General features: G+C 38.1%; 2 protein-coding genes across 2 annotated transcripts; one reads left to right on the top strand and one right to left on the bottom strand.

Moving 5' to 3' along the window:
* Positions 1-1553: 1553 nt before the first annotated feature.
* On the bottom strand, positions 1554-23545 carry LOC307169630 (CD48 antigen-like; the record flags this gene model as incomplete). The annotated part of the gene is made up of 4 exons (XM_079890359.1): positions 23467-23545; positions 4869-5171; positions 3868-4158; positions 1554-1681 (listed from the first exon to the last, which is right to left on the bottom strand). Exons 1-4 carry the CDS (start codon positions 23513-23515, stop codon positions 1554-1556), a joined length of 771 nt encoding a protein of 256 aa, XP_079746485.1. The 5' UTR covers positions 23516-23545.
* Positions 12315-21926, top strand: LOC307169732 (CD48 antigen-like). Its single transcript, XM_079890527.1, has 4 exons — positions 12315-12438; positions 14529-14858; positions 20655-20945; positions 21058-21926. Exons 1-4 carry the CDS (start codon positions 12396-12398, stop codon positions 21210-21212), a joined length of 819 nt encoding a protein of 272 aa, XP_079746653.1. The 5' UTR covers positions 12315-12395; the 3' UTR covers positions 21213-21926.
* Positions 23546-24946: the final 1401 nt, after the last annotated feature.

Genomic DNA, 24946 nt, shown 5'->3' with positions numbered 1-24946 from the left:
TGTTAACCACAAAGTTAATTATAAATATATATATATATAAACTTTGTGGTTAACATTTTTTTATACACATACTGTACATATATATATATATATACACAAAACATAATCCAGTCATATTAAAACAATGTGCACTGAGTTTCCATGAACCAGCTTATGCATTTAATTGAATATGACACTGTGTTCACCTGGTCAACCCCTATATGGTTTACTTTGGCATAAACATAATCAGTGCAGAGAGAATGTTTAATAATGTTTGTTCAGTAAATAGACAAACCACTTTTACAGCCTAACAAATTCAAGTACATAAAATAACAAATCTGCTAACTACACTCAAACAATCTGAAATTAGACTGGTTAGACTGACTCCACATTCAGCAATAATATCACATTTTGGCTGTAGTACCTGACTGAATTCACTAGCCTACTTACTGAACGCACATAACAATTACTGGTATGGCAGCAATAGCTAAATTAAAAACTAGTTGTTTTAATGATCTTGTCTTTAGTACAGAACAGAAGATTTGAAATTATACAGTCAAAGGTTGTCTTGCAAAACTTTTGAAAGATGCCTTTTATCCCAATGATTGTCTGCCAGCAGAGGCTAACTGAACAATGCTAACCAGCCAAACCCATAACAATATTGATTCCTGTAATTCCTGTAACAGTCAGCAGAGGGTGTCGGCCATTAACACACATTCACTCCTTACAATACTTTTTTCCATGACATGAAATAACCCATACTGGGTTAAATGCAGAGGACATTTTCTGAGAATTGGTTATGAGTATGTCACTCAAAAAATGCTTTAGTAGGGGCAACAACTGCACCAACTGAACACATTGCATATGTGTGCACATTGCAAATCCCTGAAAAAAATGCCATATCCTTTTATTGGTTGTGTGTTCTACAGACATGTGGTCTGTCTTAATAAAATCTAATTCTTTTAGAGATTGCTAAAAATTAAATGCTGAAATTCAGTCATCTGTAGCAAACAGCAACAATCAGTGCATTTGTACTTTAACTTTGAGGTTTTGAGCTTTGCTACACACTGACATAAACCTCTACATCAGGGATAGGCAACTCCGGTCCTGGAGGGCCACTGTCCTGCAGAGTTTAGCTTCAGCCCTGATAAAAACTCACCTGCCTGTATCTATCTAGTAATCCTGAAAACACTGATTGCCTTGTTCAGGTGTGTTTAATTAGGGTTGGAGCTAAACTCTGCAGGGCAGTGGCCCTCCAGGACCGGAGTTGCCTATCCCTGCTCTACATGATATGTACAGTAATAAACTGATCTGTATGATAATACAGTCTGAATGATCATCTTCTCAAAGCAACTTCTGAATACACTGTCTGATCCCGTCCATCAGCCTCCTGTAATGAAATGCACTTTAATGATTTCATTACTCAATTCACAAAAGAAAACAAGCAAGCACATTATGATTAAATACATTAAATACAAATACATTAAAAACATTTATAGTGCTGAAATGGTGGTTACAGGATTTGTTGGCATTTCTGAGAACTACATTTGCACAATTATTTTTTCTGTTGTATGTTACTTGCCATCTTGTTTTGCTTGTGTGTATTTCCTGCGGCGACAGAAGAACAACACGACTAAAACTGTGACGACCAGCAGCAACAGCAGTAACAGCGATACAAGGAGAACTGGAGTTTGGCTGGATTCTACAATGATAAAACACACACAGTCATTAATCTACTGTAAGATCTGATGGGGAAAATATCTTAACATATCCAACAGTTATTTTGATAATCAATGAATCTGTACATTATTTCTATGATTAATAACTAGATACAAATATTTTCTGTATTGAAAAAAACATTCCAAATCTTGCTCAATGTTGTCCTCCAAATTGAAGATATATCCCAGCTAATAAATATACAGTATGTTTAAAACATTGTGGAAACAGTGATTTATGTTTCTGAAACGTTTTTAAAACATGATAATGTGAAATAAAACATGAAATAATGTTATTTAAAATGTTATGTAATGTTAGTACATTATCCTGCCTTATTTTTACTCACAATATAGCAATCTTTGAATGTTTATTTGTAAAATTTCAAGAACATTAACATTAACAAGTACAAAATGGATGTTCCGAAAATGTTGTTCACTCAACATCATGAGAACACATCAACGAACATTAGAATGTTATTTCGAACATTATTAATATTATAAGTATTTTCTAAAAATGTTATTTAAAAAAATATATTTTAACATTTGTAAAACATTAGGGATGATGTACAGTATGTGCTTAAGAAATGTTTAAAGTTACTTTATAAAACAAAAGAGCAACTTTTTGTCTGTCTGATGCGCTTATATACACTCACCTAAAGGATTATTAAGAACACCATACTAATACTATGTTTGACCCCCTTTCGCCTACATGGCATTGATTCAACAAGGTGCTGAAAGCATTCTTTAGAAATGTTGGCCCATATTGATAGGATAGCATCTTGCAGTTGATGGAGATTTGTGGGATGCACATCCAGGGCACGAAGTTCCCGTTCCACCACATCCCAAAGATGCTCTATTGGGTTGAGATCTGGTGACTGTGGGGGCCATTTTAGTACAGTGAACTCATTGTCATGTTCAAGAAACCAATTTGAAATGATTCGAGCTTTGTGACATGGTGCATTATCCTGCTGGAAGTAGCCATCAGAGGATGGGAACATGGTGGTCATAAAGGGATGGACATGGTTAGAAACAATGCTCAGGTAGGCCGTGGCATTTAAACGATGCCCAATTGGCACTAAGGGGCCTAAAGTGTGCCAAGAAAACATCCCCCACACCATTACACCACCACCACCAGCCTGCACAGTGGTAACAAGGCATGATGGATCCATGTTCTCATTCTGTTTACGCCAAATTCTGACTCTACCATCTGAATGTCTCAACAGAAATCGAGACTCGAGGCAACATTTTTCCAGTCTTCAACTGTCCAATTTTGGTGAGCTCGTGCAAATTGTAGTCTCTTTTTCCTAGTTGTAGTGAAGATGAGTGGTACCCGGTGGGGTCTTCTGCTGTTGTAGCCCATCCGGCTCAAGGTTGTGTGTGTTGTGGCTTCACAAATGCTTTGCTGCATACCTCGGTTGTAACGAGTGGTTATTTCAGTCAAAGTTGCTCTTCTATCAGCTTGAATCAGTCGCCCCATTCTCCTCTGACCTCTAGCATCAACAAGGCATTTTCGCCCACAGGACTGCCGCATACTGGATGTTTTTCCCTTTTCACACCATTCTTTGTAAACCCTAGAAATGGTTGTGCGTGAAAATCCCAGTAACTGAGCAGATTGTGAAATACTCAGACCGGCCCGTCTGGCACCAACAACCATGCCATGCTCAAAATTGCTTAAATCACCTTTCTTTCCCATTCTGACATTCAGTTTGGAGTTCAGGAGATTGTCTTGACCAGGACCACACCCCTAAATGCATTGAAGCAACTGCCATGTGATTGGTTGATTAGATAATTGCATTAATGAGAAATTGAACAGGTGTTCCTAATAATCCTTTAGGTGAGTGTACAAACATCTATGAAGTTTAATAAAGACTCTCTTGCTGTCAGTATGAGCCTTTGTACAAAATGAAAATGGTACTCAAATTAATTTCTATCATTCATAGGTAAGAATATAGCTTTAAATATTATGTGTAGGGAAACCCTCTCAAATGTGTGTGGGACAATGCGAGTTCAATTACTTCTATAAAACATTTGAGGGATAAGCCAGCAGGACATTATTATAAGGATTAATTATGGACTCTAAGGGAACTTTCACACTGGCAGTTTAGTTCAAATCAGCATGGAAAAAGTGCACTGCGATACCAAGCCTGTGTTAAACCCCCTAATACTGACGTACTTTCACATGTGTGACAGAGTTGCGTGATGTTGTTCAGATGTTTGGTCTGGTTGGTGATGGGATTGTAGATCACACAGCTGTAAGTGTTGTTATCCTGATATTCCACCTCCAGAGGTAGAGAGAGACTGATGCTGAGATCAGACACACTGATGCTGGACAATACACTGATTCCTTTGTACCAGGTGAGAGTCACATGACTCACATTCAACACTGAACACACCAGTGAACAATACTGGCTTGATGATCCTGAAGGTGAAGAACAGTTACTGATGGCAGGAAAAGGAAGACGATCTGGAAAGAAGAAAAGTCAAGTCAAGTTTATTTATTTGTCATATATACAAATGTCAAAGACAGTTTGTACATTGAAATGCATTTGGTTGAGGCTCAGGCATTCAACAGCAGTGCAATATTATAATTCAATACAATTTAGAGAGAGAGAAAAGGCAGATATTTAGAGTAAAGTTTATAAATACCGGTATGCAAAACAAACATATGTTTGTATGGTTGCTTTGTATATTAAATAATAACATGTATAGTATGTGCAGTGTTTTAAGACACTGGTTATAGAGTGTATTATATTATTCACCCAGATTAATGCTAAAATATAATTAGTGTATTATTTTATTTACATTTTGTGTGAGAAGCATCAACTGTATCGCTATTTACACTAAATTTAATCAAGGTGCTATTGTTTCTGTAGATTATCATCATTTTATTATCATATGTTTACAAAAAGTATCTACAACAAAAAATATCTAAACAGCGTAAATAGCATCTTACTTCATTTGCACTTGATGTGTTCATGAAGTGAACAGTAATAAAGACAGGCAGGTAAAATTGGAAATGTACTTTTTTGCTATTGCATTATACAGTCAATAATTGAATTACAATGTCGATCAAAAGAAACTAAAAGTCATTATGAATAATCAGGACAACGCCAAGATGCCATGACATGAATATGATGAGGGTGTGCATAATGTATTAAAATATCTTCAACTCACCATAAATAGAAATATTGAAATTCTTCATCTTTGACCCTGAGCTCCTGATGATCTGTAGTTTATAAAGTCCAGCATGTGCCTTTGTGATGTTTTTGAGGGTCAGAGATCCAGTTTCATTGTCCATCTGAAGTCTGTCTGTGAACTTCTCATAAACATGCATCTTCTGTCTGTGGATGTCAGCTATTCGAGTGTTTTGAGGTCCAAACGTCCACAGTATCTGATCATCTTTCTGTACTTTAACATCAGTGTTTAGAGTGACAGGATCTCCCTCAGTCACTGACACTGACTTCACAGCAAACACACCTGAAACACATTTAGAAAATATTTGTAAGTCATATGTTTAGGATAAATATATATATATTGCAAGATAGTGAATACACATTTGCTTATCAAGTATTGGCTGAAGTTCAAAATCAAATGAATGAGAGAAAAGTTTTCCTTGACATCTGCTCTTTCAAGAACAACCTCTTGCATTAAAAATGTACACCCAATCTACTGTATACTATGACAATGTTAACTCTGACACAACACCACTTTCAGGTGCAGATTGTTCGGTTTATTCTGTGATGCATTTAGTAAAGCTCAATAATCACTCAGTCTCCATTATGGTAATACAGAGAGTACAAAACTATCTGCAAGGTATCTGATGGTAATCATATCGCAATGAAAAAAAAAAAAGGCTAACAGTTAGATACAAACACTAAGTGACCTACGAAAAATATATCAAACTAACAAATTCCTTTGTCATTCTGTGATATGAGCAACTGTGGATAAATATAAATGATATATTAGGATTCAAATCCTACAAATCATATTAACGTGGAGGGGAATTCAAACTAGACAAAGCTATATGTCTAGCCTATCTCTCTCCCTTGCAACTACCAAGATGACGAACTATCCCAGAATTTCAGAGCTATGGTTTAGTTTGTTTGCACCAACAATCACAGGTTTTGCCAATTTGTCAAGCAAAGTAATGATAGGGACCAACCAGACGGTCTCAAAGAGAGAAGTAGAATGTGTCTAAAGACAAAATTCATATGTGGTATAATAACTTCTTGGATTCCGGTTTGCCTGCACTTAGCACTGAACGCTTGTGATCTTATCAAAAACGCATCTTCCCTGGAAAAACAGAGCAAAAAATTATAATAAACTTAAATGCATGCACAAAACAATAAAACGTGTGTGCGTGTGTGCCTCGGGACTTTATCTGTAGTCTCGAAACCCCTCCCCCCTTCCCCCTTTGTGCAGGTTGGGATGTCTGCTATCTTTAGACGTGTGGTAGTAAGTTTCCCCAGACAGCCGGCGGATAAGCCTTCCGCGATCGGATGTTCGCAAATCGAAAAAAGCTTGTCCAAAAAGAATGATTCATTCTTTAAGAAGAGTTTGATATGCGCTTTCATATTCAGGAGGACATAGGCTACGCAAAATCCCTTTAAACTAGGAGGTACGGTTCACGATGAATGCGTGACAGTATAGGCAGCCCTGTAACTAGGCTATATAAGCAAATATCGGTCGTAATAACTGTCAAACTGCACCACATACCTAAAAATCTCATGGATATGGGGAAACATATACCTTTTACAATCAAAAAGTATTGACACAAAACAAATATTCTGTCAAACATAGCAAAAGCCTGATATTTCTCAGCCTGAACTTGGTTATTCCAGGAGAAGATGAAGAATCTGTTATAAAGCCGGTCTCCCAGCACAGCACATTGGAGAGATTCTCCAGTTTCTCCAAAAACTGAAGCGTTGCCGCTACACTCCACGCTCCTTCAAATTAGCTACATTAGATGCGAAGCTAGTCTGGACAAAAGCTCCACACATGACGACCAGAGGTGAGCTGGACGTTATTTGGATAGCAGTCCGCAGTGAGCACCACTAATAGAATAACTTTTTTTTTTCAGTGATGTGTCCTTATTTATTTGTTAACTGTTTGTTAACTAGCCTGCTTAATATAATAAAATATAGGCTATCGAGTGTTTTCTTTTAATCGTAAAACAACGAGAAATAAGAACAATAAAAAGTAGTCTGTTACCTTTCTTGAGAGATAGACAGAGGCAGAGAAAAACAGCGCTTCGAATCATAATCCGTGTTTCCAAAGCGTTTTTGTTTTTTTCCAATTGGAGCTTCGCTTATTTAAAAACGGTAGGGCTAACAGAGTGACTATGCGCCGTGGGTAGCCTAAATTTCATAGTTAGACTGAAGTAGAACTGAAGTTCATAGTCGAGAAGCTTCCGCCCCTTTTGTAAGATGACATAGCCTAAACCCAGATATGCTTGACTTCATGCTACTTTTGCTGTTGACAAACATGTTATTTTGCTAAAGTTTAAACATGACTGCAACGAGCTGTTTATATCTTAGTATTTAAATATTAGCCTATCTGTGAATAAAAAGCAAGCTTTTTATATTTCTTAGAAATCTAGTTTTGCACAACCTTTAGAGGGGGTGCGTCACAAATGTCGCCACTAGGGGGAGGAAGAGTTTAATAATAATTACACAGGAGAGGACAGGGCAGGAACAAGCACATTGCACGAGTGATTACTGCATATCAGGGACGGATTAGGGGAAAGTGGGGTGAGTTGTGCCAGTTTTTACTCAAAGTGACTTTAAAGTGAGGCCATGGCAGTAATGCCTTCAACGTAAGGATGTACATATATTTCAGAATGTGGTGCATCCCTGAGAACAATAACTTTGGATCTGAAATAAATTGTTTTAGAAATATAGCTCTTGGGAAAAACGTGGTATCATGGCACTACTTGCCCCTGGTGCGGGGGAAGTTGTGCCTTTAGGGGAATACATTGGGGGTAAATTGTGCCAGTGATTTCTGAAGTAAAACAGAACATTTTAATTTTATGAACCGTAATGCTATATGAAAGCAAGATAAATTCAATACAAAATTACTAATTTAAGGTTTATTTAGATATTGTCACCCTGGAATACCATAGCATGCGTTTTTCCTACTATGGTCAATTGCATAGGGATATTGTATTGAATATAACTCTGGATCACAGTGTCATAGAGACAAGGGGGCGGGCTCATTTTACTCAGACGACCAATCAGTCTCTCAGGATCATTGTGAAGCTATCAAGCTACGCCCTAGCAACCATTTAGAGCACCATAGCAACACAATATAGCCTATGATGATATTTGTGAATCATTTCAGGCAAAAAGGCTTTGGCAATAGATGCCTGTTGACATAGCGCTGTCTGTCAATTATGTAACATATTAGAATAAAGTGACTAGGCTAATTTCTAAACATCCTATTGTGACATAGGCCACTTAAAAACTGAATAAAACTTCTCTTTAATAACATAGTGCAAACTCAAAACTGAAATCAGTGTTAGCTAAATTAAACAAATAGCAGGCAGGCCTAAGTCAAACAATGATGAGGCATGCCCATCTCCTCACTTCTCAAGATTATCCCCTGTGAGTATGTAGGTCTAGGTGGTCTGGATCTGGCACAACTTAACCCAGGCCCTTTGGCACAAATCACCCCAGACCCACAAGTTTGAAAAACTAGCATGATCCAGCAGTTAAGAGCTAACATCATGCTAACTGTATAGACTCATTGTGTAGTAGACTACTAAAGCACTAAAACATGCACTGTAAAACCCAACAAGTTAACTCAAATCAAACCGATTGAGGAAACTGATTGCGGCAAACCATTTGAGTTTAAAAATAAATACATATGAGTATTGTGAACTTATAGGCTATATATTGATATTATATATATGACTCAATATATATAAGTTCACAGTACTCATATGTATTTATTTTTAAACTCAAATGGTTTGCCGCAATCAGTTTCCTCAATCGGTTTGAGTTGAGTTAACTTGTTGGGTTTTACAGTGTGTGTGAAATGTTTTCAAACTTGTCTATAATTGTTCAGACACTACAATCAAAAAACCTTAATCATAGAAATTTTACTCTGAAAGGGAAAAAACTGTTTTTTGCACTAAAATGTGCTTAACTCTCATGCCATGTGTCTCTCTTCTTTGGAGGATGAGTAAAAGTGATTGCTTTTCAAAATTATGTGGTCACATGACCAATTTGTTCTATGGTTTTCCAGAAACAAGGGTGGAACTACTTCCCCCCTGGCACAAATCACCCCAGTCTCCCCTATGGCGATGATGTGCCCTGGGCACGGTCTCAAAAGATGTTCTCACCACATTTTTGCACATTTTTTATTTGTGCTAAATCGTAGCCTAGGCTACATATTATACGAGTTGCCCTATTCGTATGAATTCCTTCTGGGCACAGTAGGCCTATGCAATACCTGCTCTTCCTCTCTCATCTCCTTCTCTCTTTCTTCTCTCAGTCTCTTGATCTTGACCTGTAGCTATATCTTCCCTTCCAAAAAGTTGGGCTTTGATTGATACAGTCTTTGCAAACTGATTATTTTTGTCGGTCGCTTAAAACTTCTATCTTAAAACAGATGTTTTGCCTCTTATCTCGCACTGTATGACCGAAAACTGAAGCGTGAAGCGCATTGCGCTGGAATTCGCGCTCGGCTCGCGCTTCTGTGAACAAAGCCCGCCTACTGTGATTTGATTGGTCATCTGGTCACTCGTTCAGGTGTTTGAGAGTGCTGACGCAGCTCAGATAAGAAGGTCTGTTATCAATATCGTTATCGTCGCGCCTCGCGACTTTTGAAAAAGCTGGAGATTGTTGGTAGCTTTGAGCTTCCTTCTCTTGCTTCTTTGTCCTTGTTTTTTTTTTTTTTTTTTTTTTTTTGCTTTCTTTTCATTGATCCACTCAGTTGTGGTTTTAAATTTTTTGTTTTGTTTTTCGAGTCTTTTACGCGTGACTTAAAGGAGAACTCCGGTCAATTTTAACATTTTTTTGTACATTTGGAGTGCTGTCAATACAGATAACAACGACAAAAATCGGTGTTGCCTACACCGAGTTATTCTATTTTTAAAATTTGCACCCTGTTGACTTCAATGGGGCAAGTACTAAACCTGCTTTTAGCCTCTTAACATCCTTCATGTGTCAATACAAGTGCACAGGTCATGTGAGTGATTCCTTCAGAGTGAACACGAGTGAATCTGACTGCAGTAGATGTGAAAGATATTAATAAAAATGATGTTATTTAAGCCAGTGCAAATACCTGTGTTTACATCCTGTTTTCAGTTGAAGTCCAAAGTAGTCGATTGCCGAGTTCACGCGCGTGATCATAGGTAACTAAACCTATGAGCGTGAACTCGGCAATTTGCGCTGGCTTAAATAACTTCATTTTTATACATATCTTTCACATCTACTGCAGTCAGATTCACTCGTGTTCACTCAGAAGGAATCACTCACATTTTCTGTGCACTTGTAATGACACATCAAGGATGTTAAGAGGCTAAAAGCAGGTTTAAAACTTGCCCCATTGAAGTCAACAGGGTGCAAATTTTAAAAATAAAATAACTCGGTGTAGGCAACACCAATTTTTGTCGTTGTTCTCTGTATTGACAGCACTCCAAATGTACAAAAAAATGAGCTCAATGTTCAAATTGACCGGAGTTCTCCTTTAAGGTCCTTGCACACTGAAACCGAAATTTTCGCATGCGTTTTTTCGTGTCCGTCATTATGTGGCTTTAAATTGTCAACACCATTCAAATGCTTGTTACTGATGCGAAAAACGCAGAAAAATCCAACCCGATCCGTTTTTTTTTTTTGACGGACGAAAGTTTCGAAGGCAGTGTGCAAGTGTGACTGACATAACGTGAGGTCGTAGTTACCAATTAATACTTCGCAACTGCAAAAGTTAATCACATTATTCCACAATATTCAACACAATTTTACTGAAATAAACAATAATTATTATTTGAAAAGAATATAAATTTGACAGGGCCCCCTGCTGGCCCAGTGCACTTGGCAAGTGCCCAATAGGCTAGGCCCCTGCGTTAATCCGTGCCTGCTGCATATAGACCTTGTTCAGAGCAATCTTTAATGTTTATTCAAGGAATAATAATAATTAAAAAAAACTCATTCACATCAGTGAATAGACTTACCATGTTTTCAATGGCATCCGCTGTAAAAATCTGTATAAAGCTCCTAAGATCACTTATAAATTTCCACAGATCATATTGTTGTTGTTTTTTTTTTTGTCTTCTGAAATTTTCTTGGAAACATTATTTTTGCAGTGTCTCTTCAGCAGAGCAATCCAAAACACATGAAATAACAGTTTAACATGTACGTCTATCCCTCACAGCCTCGCTTTCATTCCGGAACCAAACCCTGATTGATATGAGAATAGTAGAAGTGAAACTGTCAACGAGGAAAATCTGCTACCTCTTATGTTATTTGAGTTGATTGGCTGAATTCGCTCCTCTTATGTTAATCAGGTTAATTATCTGAACATGCTGCTCTCGAAATTTGTTCAAAAACATCTTATGGTCATATTATCTGATGAAGCTAAATAAAAAGAGTTATCCATAAGAACACAACAGATTGCCATTTATACACCTGCTATTAATCTGCAAATCAAACTATACTCTCTGGTGCTCGATATGATTCATTGAGGGGACGTCTCTGATTTAATCAGCTTTGAATCTCAATTTGTTACTGCATGTTGTTAAAATGCAAGTCATATTCAGTGACACTGAGCTCAACACACCCACGCATCACTGAACTAGCAATCAGGAGGAAGTGGTGACAACCTGAAAAGGAGAAAGGCTACAGACAAATAGGGCAAATTCTTCCTTTGTGTTTTGGCCTGATGGTATGTCTGAACATATATACTCATTAATATTTAAACAGACAAAGTCTCTCTCCAGTAACATGCAAACAGTAGAGAATATTAAAATACTGTTATTCTGTGTACTACTACAGCCTTCAGCATCATCACAATTATAAATGTGCATATCTGCATATTTAGATAGAAAAAGGATTTTAAAAATCTAAACAAAGCCAGTCATGAATATAAACGTTAAATCTAAATGAATTATGAGACATTTCATATTTGATTGTTGTTACTATGAGAGAGCTATGAAAAAACTGAAGGAAAATGTGCCTGTTGTCTGTGGCTAAAGGCAGATGAGAACTCTTTAACCACAGTGGTGGGTGACGCTTTTTCTTCTCTCACGCACATATAAGCCCTTAACGGCCACTTTTATTTAGAGCCTAATCAACAAGTGCAAAATATTACAGAACAGAGTTTATTTCATTGAAAATAGTCATGCTAAAATAAAAATTTAAAGCATATTAAAATATCAACAGCAGCATATATTGTTGATTTAAAATATTTGTATAAAATCAACATTACAACTATAGAAGGATTTTTATCTTTGTAAAAAACATAAATGTTTTGTTCCCCCTCCCCTCCTTTTTTTTAATCCTTGTTGTTTTTGAAATGTGCTCAAAGGAATAAACTGACTTTCAGTTTTAGTGTGTCAGAAGTTGCAGAAGTATCACACCCACTGTGGTCTGAGTCTGATCTCACCTTTTTTCAGAAACAACCTTGCAGCAGTATAAAGAACTGTTGCATTCATTGACTGTGAGCCACCAAACTCTACAGAAACTCAACAGTCCAACAAAAATGTGCATGTGGAGATTCATCTTGTTTTTGATTTCTGCACAGGGTGAGATTTCATGATCATATTTACTATCATTATACTATTACTTATCACTATACTACTTACTATTAAATGCATTTTGTTTTTACTGATGAAGTTGATTAACAGAAAATCTAAACCCTTTTTGTGCGATCTAGTAGCAGTTACATTGATTATTGCAAAATGTGTAAACCTCTAATGTACACGACACTGATGATGATGTCTTGGCTTCATGATAAAGTTGTTTTTTTTTTTGTAAAAAAATCTTCTACTATTATGCATGCGAGCTCCTCCTTGTTGTGCTTTGATAAACCTGTGGTGTAAACACATGATCATTGTAATGTTATTTATAAGAAGAGCGAAAGCATTTCCTGTTGGATTCTTTGTGGGTCTTTTTAAGCACAATAGAAACCTACTGCTTTTTTAAGCTTGCTGTTCTCCAAAGCTACGTTGTGCGTAAAATGTTATGTTTGATACCTTGGGGCCTATAGTCTTCTGGCGATTGTCAACAAATCATTTAGTTTGGGTACAATACCAGCAGACCTTAAACATGCTTCGGTGGTTTCATCTCAAAAGAAGCCAAATATTGACCCTGCTGATCTTTCAAATTATAGGCCCATTTCCAATCTGCCATTTCTTTCAAAAAATATTTCACAGTACTGAGTCGGTTTTATTACGATATACGATATATATATGGTAACTGACCAGGGTGATAGTGTAATATTGATGATATTAGATCTTACTTCTGCATTTGACATGATCGATCATGAGATTCTCATTGCCTGTCTCGAGACCTAGACCTGTGGTGTGTGGGGGGCATGACAGGAACCGTATTCAGCTGGTTCAGTTCCAATTTAAAGGACAGGAGGTTCTCTGTTCGTCTTGGCACTCTCATGCCATCAGCTGCCAATATCCCATAGGGGTTCCAGCAGGGATCTACTAGCTCCTACACTTTTTTCTCTTTATATGCTCCCTCTGGGCTATATTTTCCAAAAGCATGGTGTGTCTTTTCATTGCTACGCTGATGACACCCAGATTTATCTGCCCCTTAAAGGGTTAGTTCACCCAAAAATTTTGTCAGTAATTACTCACGCTCATTTTGTTCCAACCCCGTAAGACTTTCGTTCATCTTCGGAACACAAATTAAGATATTTTTGATGAAATCTGAGAGCTGGATCACTCCTTCATAGGCTGCATGTAATTTCATCTGCCGGCCCAGAAAAGTTAGTAAAAACATTGTTAAAATAGTCCAAGTGACTACAGTGGCTCAACCTTAAGTTTATCAAGCAACGAGAATACCTGTGCGCGAAAAAAACCTACTTTATTCAACTATTCATTTTCTTTCGTGTGGGCCTCTGACGTGAGTTCACGAGAGCGCCACGATGCATGAGCGAGAACTGAGAAGATGGCACTCACGATCATTTGATGGGAAAGTGTGAAAGGTTTGCGCCATTGGTAAGGCACTTTTACGTTTTCTCGTTAGTTTCTCACCACTCGGACATCCAGGAAATGCACACTTCAGAACCATTTTGAAAACTACATCGAGACCCATCTGCGCCATCTTCTCAGTTTTGAGACTAAAACTTTTTTAAAATATATATTTTTTTTCTAAAAAAATTTTCTTCTTGCGATAAGTAAAGTCATTCCAAAAACTATGGCAACGGACGTTGGTAGGTTTATGTACTATATCCCAGCCACGGCACTGGTCATTATTATTAATCGAAGGAGACGTATGCATGTTTTCCATGCATTAATGGTAAGGAACGACCGTTATACTTGTGAGCGGCACATATGAGGTGTTTCTGGGTGTTTCTCCCTCATATCTTCTTCAAGGTCTTAATTGTGGCATTTATTTGAGGTTTAGAATCTATTATTCCTGTAATTCTTTTGTCTTATATGAATTTAATAAATAACTCTGCCTCGTATTCTGTCCAAACACACCACGTCATCTACGCCAGGTGACCTGTAAAACCTAGTTTTTAGACCAAGTTTTTTACTGCTTTTGCTTGTATTTATTTTATCAGATGTTGTAAAGCACATTGGCCAGCTGCTGCTGTTTTAATGGTGCTATATAAATAAACCAAACTTGAAACTTGTTATGTATCTTTATGTTTCAGATGTGTTTGGGTTTAGTTCAGATGCAGACAATACAATATCAGTGATGGAGGGAGATTCTGTCACTTTACACATCAGTGTTTCTGCAATAGAGAGAGATGACCAGATACTCTGGAGGTTTGGACCTGAAAACTCTCGTATTGCTGAAATCTACAAGCAGAACATTCCAACATATGACAGTAATGAGATATTCAAAGACAGACTGGAGATGGATAATCAAAGTGGGTCTCTTACCATCAAAAACATCAGAATAAAACACTCTGGACTTTACAGAGTAACCATCATCAGTAATGGAGGGACTTTAGACAAGAGGTTCAGAGTTACTGTTTATGGTGAGTACATTAATCTAACCATCATCGGTGGTCTTACCTCACCACAGGAGTTTCAGTGTTTTATCTCTAAAGCCCAGGACACACCAAGCAGGCAATCGGCCGTCGGACAATGTCTGGCTATTTTTGAGCGCTGGCCGACTTAGTTTTTTTGGTGTGTTCTGCTCACTTGGCTCTAGTCGGACGCTGTCTAGGTTTTTTAAAAAAATTTGTAGAATCAGTGTCGGGCCGTTAGTGAGAGAAGAAGTGGAAATGGTACAGAAGAGAAGGCTGTTCTAATTTACATCATCTTACTTGAGTGTTCCTGGGCAAAAACTTTAATATTAGGCTAACATGAGCGGAGTGGAACAAAGAAAGTGATTTGTCCAAAACTACCAATCGGTACAAAGTTGATACTGAAATGTTAAAAGTGTGATGCTTTGAGTGCTGTTGAGCGGAATCGTAAACACGTCTGATTGGCCAATGTGTTCACAAGCTCATGGGATATGTCTGTGATTGGCTACAATGATCAACGCACGGGAGCGTCTCAGACCACACGGAAGTGTTTGAAAGTGTGTTAAAAATAGGGAGCGGGAGCGTTTGGACCGGTCCGCTGATAGACGCCTGCTTTCAAAAGCACCCGTCTGTATCTGTGTAAGCCATGTATTGATGTATACCGACTGTTACCGAAGTCTGTACTTTTTGACAACTCTAGTACGTGCTGCTTTATTTACAGTGTGTGTATCTGCAGCGTCGGTTTCCATTTTTGAATGTCAAATATAGATGAATATATCTGCAGAAATAAACAGTTATCTCCTTAACACGCATGCACAGAACACACATGCTAGTTGACAGTTGGCTGTAGTTCTCTATGCGTGTTTAAGTGCAGCTTTTTCTTTCCTGACGCAGGCGACACGAGGCGACAACTCTTGGCTTTCATCAGCGCTAGTTCTTTGGCATCAGTTTGGTGTGTCTGTCTCCCACAGGGCTCAGTTCTTGGTCCTCTACTTTTCTCTCTATTTTCTCCCACTTGGTTCCATACTTAGGAAGCACGGCATTTCATTCCACTGTTATGCAGACGACAGTCAGATTTATGTGCTGGCTGGATTACTGTAATGCACTGTATGTGGGGGTTAGTGGGTCCTCCATCACCTGTCTCCAGATGGTACAGAATGCAGCAGCACGTCTTTTAAGTGGCACACATAAACATGAGCACATTTCCCCTATTTTAGCCTCACTCCACTGGCTGCCTATAGGATTCATTTTAAAATTCTGTTAATTGCTTTTAAATCCTTGAATGTTCTTACCCCTCCATACCTCTCTGAGCTTCTACATTCTTATACACCCGTCCGTTCTCTCAGGTCAGATGATCAGCTGTTCCTGAGTGTGCCTAAAACTAAGTGGAAGCTCAGAGGGGACCGTGCCTTTGCTGTGTCTGCTCCTAATCTATGGAATGATCTGCCTCTGCATGTTAGGCAAGCCTCTTCTTTGTCTGTTTTTAAAACCCGTCTTAAAACCCATTTTTTCTCTGTGGCCTTTGATACTTAGTGAGATCTTTATTTACCTCATTTAATTTCCTATTTTGATTGTTTTTATTGCATGGCTATTATTTGTACTCATGTTTATGTTGTTTAATTTTATTGTTATATTTTATATGTAATTTTGCATCCTGTACAGCACTTTGGTCAACTTTGGTTGTTTTGAAGTGCTTAACAAATAAAGTTGGATTGGATTGGATATATTCATTGCCAAGAAACCCGGAAAAAATGTCTTAAGGCACGGATACACTTTTGCGACACGACTGAAGCGTGGTGTTGCGATGCCTCTCCTCATTTGTACGTTGATGGGCGTTCCTCAAGTTTACTAGCCTGACGTCGTCATACTCAGATTCTAGTCAGAATGTGAGTCTGATACTGCTCCATTGGGCTGTGATTATGGGGCGTGTTTCCACCGAATCAGGAAGGAAAATGCGTCTGCACTCAATTGGATAGACCTACAACCAATCAGAGCAACGGAGTAAGTTTTCATTCATGTTTCTGATCGACAAATGCCTTAATCGCGGTTCTCTGTTCCTCTCTCTTGTTGCATTTATTCTATCTGACTTATTTGTAAGTGTGAACTCGTGAAATCTCAATTCTCCAGCGGCAGTCATAACGAATTCAACCCAAGCGCTCATTGGTGACGTAGATGATTACGCTGCTCATCTGTCCATCATCGTATAAACCCCGCCCTGACAATTTGATTGGTCTGAACAATTTTTGTTCAGGCATAATAGCTCCTCAACCGATCAAGTCCAGACCGAACTTCCCGACCTAAAAAACTTATGGGCGGGACTAAGTTCGGCTGGCATCCAGGCTACAAGTTTACCGCTATGGGTGTGGTTTTGAGCCAGCGGGGAATGTTGTGTTTTTAAAACATTTGCTCGAAACCAACCTAACTCCCTCTCGAATTTTGAAATTTGGAGGGAGAAATGATGTGTATAAATATGGATTTGGAAATATGGGTCATAAATTGTTGACTACATTTTTGTAGTAGGACGTCTAGAACAAAGGAAACATGAGAGACTTCCCCAGTCTCCATGTGCTCTACTTCTATTGGATAGTCCCGTCACATTCAACGGATTAATTTGCATAAAGATTGGCCAGCTTTTTGCTGGGATGGTTTGCGGGCACTTTAAAGTCGCTTGATGTCACCCATAGGAATAAAGTGGAGCGCAGCATGACAGAAGTGTCATACGGACAAGTGGAATTTGTATCGTTAGTCTGGCGCCGAATGCACTGCAGACTGACTAGATAAAATGAGCATGTCTTGCATCGCTTAAATTAAAATACTCCCCAAAGAAGGTAGCCTATATTAGTACTCTTGTCATTTTGTGGACAAAAAGCCTTAGAACTTCTCCTTAATCTGGAGCTCTACATTGGAAATAACCAACCCAATCTCAAGGCAATTCTTACGCATTTTACTAGGTGGCTAATACGTACGAATGACCTACCCCTGACCCTGCCTCTAAACCTACCCATCACTGGGGTTTAGACAAATCGTACAAATTCCTACGAATTGGTCGTTGATAATGTGGGCAGGACACCCACCAAAATGATCATTGCAACACTGTGTTAGTGTAGCCCCTCCAGTTCACACCGCCCACTCTAAGTGGGACATGAACCCGGGCCTGTCCGCATGGGAGGCGGGCACTCTAACAAGGAAGCTAATGACTGAAGGTTTACACACAGCTATCACTCTCTTTTACATCAGCACTATGGAGCTGTATGCTTTTTTTTTGCCAATTTCATAGGTTTAACATTACATCATCAATCTTTAACAGAAATAATCGAATCTAATGGACCCTTTTCATATTTCACAAAAATAATATAATTTCTACGATTTTCCAAAAGAGGGAAGAAAATATAAAGAGATTGATTAAGGCCAGGGTCGTATTAATGTACAGGCTTCCATAGGCTAACAGTGTGGAGAAACCAACTGTCTGCACAAAAATAACTAATATATATATATATAGTAGTTTACAGCAGACCAAATTCATGCCTGTACATTTTCATGACTCACAGAGCGAAGCCCTGCTGGGTGAACAAACTGGACTAAACAAGTTTTCTGTGATGTCATACAGTCCAAGAGAGCCACCCTTTGGTGATTACGGTAACTTCATTAGACATATAATCTATGTGTCATCAGAGGGTTTTTTAATCCAGTCTTCCACCAGAGCTGTTTACAAGTTTTGTGGTCTGTGTGCGACTCAAATTCTCCAATTTTACTCGAGTATTGAAACTGTTATCAATTAATTTGTCAGATGCACCTGCACCTCAACTTTTGTGGTTTCAAAATGTGATACCACTTTTTAATATAAATGCCCTTGCAGCAATTTTTGTTTATTTTCTGCCATGGTAGAATATTAACTATTACGCTAGATCTATATTAAAATTAAAAAGAGAGAAATCAAAACAAACTTTGATAACTGTGGAAATGAGTCATCTCAATTTGTGACCCTGGACCACAAAACCAGTCTTATGTGTAATTTTTTTAAAATTGAGATTTATACATCATCTGAAAGCTGAATACATAATCTTTCCATTGATGTATGGTTTGTTAGGATAGGACAATATTTGGCCGAGATACAACTATTTGAAAATTTGGAATCTGAGGGTACAGAAAAATCGAAACATTGAGAAAATCGCCTTTAAAGTTGTCCATTTCTATTGGCGATAGTGCTGCATCCATTCACAAAAATAAATGTTTTATATATTTAAGGTGGAAAATTTACAAAATATCTTCAGGGAACATGATCTTTACTTAATATCCTAATGATTTTTGGCATAAAAGAAAAATCTATAATTTTGACCCATACAATGTTTTCTTGGCTATTGCCACAAATATACCCGTGCAACATAAGACTGGTTTTGTGATCCAGGGTCACATTTGTGAAGTGTCCATTTTACTAGATACACTGGGAATGGTATGAGTCAGGTGAGACTTCAGTATGAGAGGAAATTTTGGATATTTTTGAGTGAATGACTCATAAAGTTACTTAACACCCTATACTGTAGAACGTTGTTGCCTAGAGAACAAAACCTGACCGAAATTAACCACCAATAACTACAGTGCACTACTTATGACCTGGAACAAATAGATACAAAGTGAAAATAAATTCAAAAGTGAAAAGTCCCACTGCCAATCAAATATGAGTATTGGAACTAACTAACTGACTAAGTCTGAAATCAGGTAACACACCGAAAACACCTGTGCTGACCACAATTTGCACAGCTCAATAAAAGAATTACACCACGACAATTCAGACATCTAAATCTATTCCTTGAAATCCCAGTGTATTGGCCTACACTACCTGGTTAGTTATTAAACACTTTTATTTTATTTAATATACTACCTATGCTATGATCAAGAGAATAAACCCAAACATCTCTTTTCAATGAAATGTCATTAACTGAGAGCTTTCCACTGGTGTAATTACACAAATAGTGTGAACAGTGCAGACTTCTTCGAGAAAGCCATTTAATCTTCATCTAGGAAGCATTAATGGCTGAAGTGCTGGAAAGAGTGCTAAAAAGTAGTCTCTAATATTATCCGTGGGTGCTTATTATCGCTTGCTAAATTGCTATCCTTCAGCCCGTGACGCAGAAAAAGATGAGAGGGGGACATGAAGAGGGTATCAATTCTCTAAACACGCCGCAAAAAGCTGAGGACATGTAGCCTGGGTTTCCCCTTACTGCCTTGCTCACAGCACGATTCTATTCACGCTGCTAGGCAGTCTGGACACCATGGAACAAATTTTCCCCTGAAAAAGGGAACCAATCACAGAACGGGGAGGGAGCAGCAAGATGATGACGACACCGAAGCAGTTTGTTTATATCAGACTCGACGTTACCTTCTACCCTCGTGTTTATCTTGCACAAACGGTAATATTCGCTAAACGCCATCGTGTACAAATAAATATTTGACCCATCGTCTTTTTCCTCGTCGAATTTCTGTCACTCTACATACGTCATCTGGTATAATTGAAGCGATTGGCTATGAGCTACGTACAGGCGCATTTGATAGACATTCATAGCGCCCAATAAACGGCTCTGGGCATTCGTAAACCACGCCTCAAATACGAGAAAATGCGCACATAGTTCCCAGAACAAGTCTCAATGAGACTTGGTCTGACGTTAGCCAGGCTAGAGGACATGTAGGTTTGCCCTATAAATAAGTCTTATCTGAAGGACAGCAACTTTGAGAACACTGATTTAATCTATATTTTTGATAGCTACAAAACACATCTGTGAACTTTGTTTCTCCTGTGTTGTTTTCCAGCTCATCTGCCTGTTCCCAACATCACCAGAGACTCTTCACAATATTCATCAACAGAGTCCAGATGTTCACTGGTGTGTTCAGTGTTGAATGTGAGTGATGTGACTCTCTCCTGGTACAAAGGATTCAGTGTATTGTCCAGCATCAGTGTGTCTGATCTCAGCATCAGTCTCTCTCTACCTCTGGAGGTGGAATATCAGGATAACAACACTTACAGCTGTGTGATCAACAATCCCATCAGCAACCAGACCACACATCTGGACATCATCACACAACTCTGCCAACCATATGCAGGTATGACAGCAGTAATGCTAATTACTGAGCTAATCTGTGGTTAAGAAAGCCAGAGAGAAAAAGTTTGTTGAAATGGAAAGTTCAGTCTAAGTTTTCTTCTTCCCTTTAATAGACTCTGACCAGTGCTGTGGTTCAACTGAAGCTGTGATCCGATTGGTCATTTCTGCTGTGGTGGGCGTGGCTACTGTTGTTCTATTAGTTGATCACTTCAAATCCGTTAGTGTTGGACATAAACTGAGAGAAGAAATATCACCATCAGTCCCTTAATGACTGTTTACTGTATGAAGTTGTTTGAGTGTGATGTAGCCTATGCATTTTGGCTGTTAATTACTTTGTGCTGCAGATTACACATACACATGACACATACACATATGATGGCCATTGCTTGACAAAAATGACAGGCACTGAATCATGAGTTCAGTTCAGATAGGAATTAAAGCCTTTTGTTTTTAAATTAGAAAAGAAAGTTGGTTACAGGGTACCATCAAATTAAGTCAACTAGTCAACCACAGGCAGAGCTTTATTTTATTTATTTATTGCTGGGTTTTCTGAGTTATTGCTTGTTTTAAAAAAATATTTCAATTAATTATTAGTTTTGGAATGAACATAAACTATTCACAAAACTATTGACTTTTTACACTATGCTCCTGTAGCCTACCTTAACAAGTGGAGACGGCCTCGCTATTAACTGTGTCATGTTTGTACATTTATTGGCATGTTTTCTAATTTATAATTTAAGTAATCATCATAAACTTGGTACCATTTGAATTTTCCAACAAGACATTGTTATGACAACTGCACTTTAAATCCTTGCAGCTGTTGTAGTTTGCATCGAATCTTATTTTAATCTTGACAAAACATATAATTGGAAATATCTAACTTTCCAGGTTCCATATTTGACCACTGATAGAGTGACTATATAAGTGTGTTTATTTGTGAGAAAATTAATAAATGATTGTGTCAAAGAAAATTTAAATGGATTATGGGCGTCACCTGGTGGCCTTTTGTGGTATATAACCATACCTGCTTTATCTGCTCTGTGTGTGTGTGTGTCTGTGTGTGTGTGTGTGTGTGTGTGTGTGTGTGTGTGTGTGTGTGTGTGTGTGTGTGTGTGTGTGGCCTAGGTAAACCGTACCTTATAGGGACAAAATGTCCACACAATGATGGCAATATCTGAAATCCTTGTCCTTGTGGGGATATTTTTGTATCCCCATGAGGGAAACAGCTTAAAAAGTGATGTTTTTTTTTGACGATGTAAAAATGCAGAAACTAAGTTTTCTGTGATTGGTAGTTCAGGTGTAAGTTTAATGAAGAGGGATAGAATAGGCTACAATTTATACAGAATACAAATTATTATGCCTGTGGAAAACCTAAATGGAGGTCCCCATGAGGAAACGAGAATAGTAACATTGCAGGACTGTGAATCAAAACTTCTGACACTGCCAGAATTTAGTCGGAGGTCAAATTTGATATGTAGCATTTGATGCAAGAACCTAGCTGAAACCCCACGACCGTTACGGTGTTGTGACGTTGCAAACAACCACTAACATAATTTCAAAACAGACTGACAGCCAAAACTTCAGCAGATTCATCATTGACATATTTATAAAAACTTTACCTTATTGTGGATGAATGTTATATTTTGCTTTTATAGAAGTCAAAGTAAAGATGTAGCCTACTTCATTATAAATGTATTAATTCTTTTGGCAAAATTTCACATTAGTAAATTCAGAACTAAAAAAACTAATTTTGTATTTTTTCTCCATGAAGTTGCACATTATATTAATCTGATTTCTGGCTCCATCAACAAAAAAGCAGTTAAAACTGTCAACATATGGTCCTCTTTCTCTTTGTAATGGCACATAAGATTCCACTGGCAATATTGTATTGTATTCTGTTTACGTACTATAATCTTGTATGTTGTGAAGTATATTTTGGTTAGTCACCTGTGATTTGTAGGCTACCCTTTTTGCAATAAAGATGACTTAATTCTTTGAAGAAAAAAGAAAAAAAAAGTGAAAAACAACAACAACAGACTGTTGATGCAGACCTCATTGATGCAAAACATTCCAACCATGTGTGGTGTCGAATTACTCCCTGCCAAATAACCCCGTCGTTGATGCCGCTAACGTTACCTGGTTGACATACCCCACACACCACCAAATCCTAAACCCACTGTGGGCTCGGCCGGGGGTTAAAATTTGGCGGGGTCAGTTTAGTTTGGCGCACTGGTTGATTTCAAGATATTAACCGCTGAAAGAATGCTCAAACAGTTACGCAGGCTACTCACTAAATGTGTTGCTAGTATAGTTGTAATGAATGACAATAAAACAACCAACCAAACAAAATACCATCAAATTTATCTCTAATCCATCGAGCACTCAATCAGTGTAGCCTATAAGTTTAACAAAAACACTCACAAATGCGTAGAGAGACCCAAACTATTCGTAAGCGTTATCGGTCACAATTATAAGAGTCAAACTGCACCATTAACCGTTCATAAGGAAAACAATATTCTTACCTTTTACAATCAAAAAGTATCGACACAAAACAAATATCCTGCCAAACATAGTGAAAGCGTGATATTTTCTCAGCCTGAACTTGGTTATTCCAGGAGTCCAGTGAAGCCCAAGAGGAATCTGTTATAAAGCCATGGGCTGTCCCATTGAAGATTCCCCGCTGATTTATACTTCTGCGTCGGACCTACGCCGGAGCCTCTACGCTGTAGGCAACGCGTTGGTTTTCATTTACTTCTGCGTCGTTGTCCGTGTTGACGCGCGCAGAGGGAGCATGTGAAACCCGAGTGAGCGGTCCTAGCAGACCAATCACAGCGCTTGCGTCCGCGTAGAGTTGACGCGTTGTTACATTTTTGGAGAGGTGCACGTCAGGGTACGCCGGAGGGTACGCGCGCTACACACAGCCTACGGCGTATGCTACGGCGTAAGTTCGACGCAGAAGTATAAATTGGGCTGAAGATACGCGTTGTACGCGAACGAGTCGGCTCCATTAGCCGGCTCTTTTAAGTGAACGGTGAGAGTCGGTTCCCATCTGAGAGCCGTTTCCCTTTTTTGTATATTAATACAAGACATAATGATCTGATTATCCTTTCGCTACACTGCTACACAGTCACATGTCAAGTAGTCACTAGCTGAATGTTATTTTGATGTGTAGGCTATGTACGTGCGATCACGTCTGATTACATTACGCTACTTCGCTGCTCTCGATTCGTTCGAGCGACGAATCGAGAGCAGCGGAGTATGTCATCACTTGACACTGTACTGTGGAGCTGGACTAGAGAATCTTAAAGGGGTACTCCACTTTAAAATTAAAATTCTGTCATCATATACTCACCCTTATGTTGTTTCAAACCTGTATGAATTTCTTTCTTCTGCTGAACAGAAAGGAAGATATTTAGAAGAATGTCAGTAACCAGACAGTTATGGTCTAACTGACTTCCATAGTATATGTTTTTCCTACTATGGTATGGAAGTCAATGAGTCCAGAAACTGTCTGGTTACTGACATTCTTCTAAATATCTTCCTTTCGGCAGAAGAAAGAAATTCATACTTTTAACCTCATACTTTTTACTTTTTACATACCATAATTTAACTTGTATAGGCTAGCCTATACACAACACATTAACATAACAGTTGAGTAGCTTGTGTTCGAGGAGTGTGGCAAAAAGATCATCCTTAACATGATCGAGCCAGAAAATAAGATGAGTAACAAACGCAAAAGAAGAAGCCTAGAATTTGGATGCATTTAAGGCAGAACGTGGAATTTGTAAGGTAAAATATAATATCGAGTATAGAACTAACCTTTATCAACTTTATAAATGTGTTCTGTTTTAGAGTGATTTGCTTGGAATGGTTTTATTTTGGATAGTTCAATATAAATAAAATGTTCAATATGTTTGGTGGTTTTACATTATTCTATGTCTTTTTTATTTTACCAATAGTTTTAATATAATTACATTGACTCACTTAAGTGAAATAACATAT

Source organism: Squalius cephalus (genome assembly GCF_949319135.1).
Source record: "Squalius cephalus genome assembly, chromosome: 13".
Classification (NCBI taxonomy): domain Eukaryota; kingdom Metazoa; phylum Chordata; class Actinopteri; order Cypriniformes; family Leuciscidae; genus Squalius; species Squalius cephalus.
This window is presented reverse-complemented; position numbering and strand designations above follow the sequence as displayed.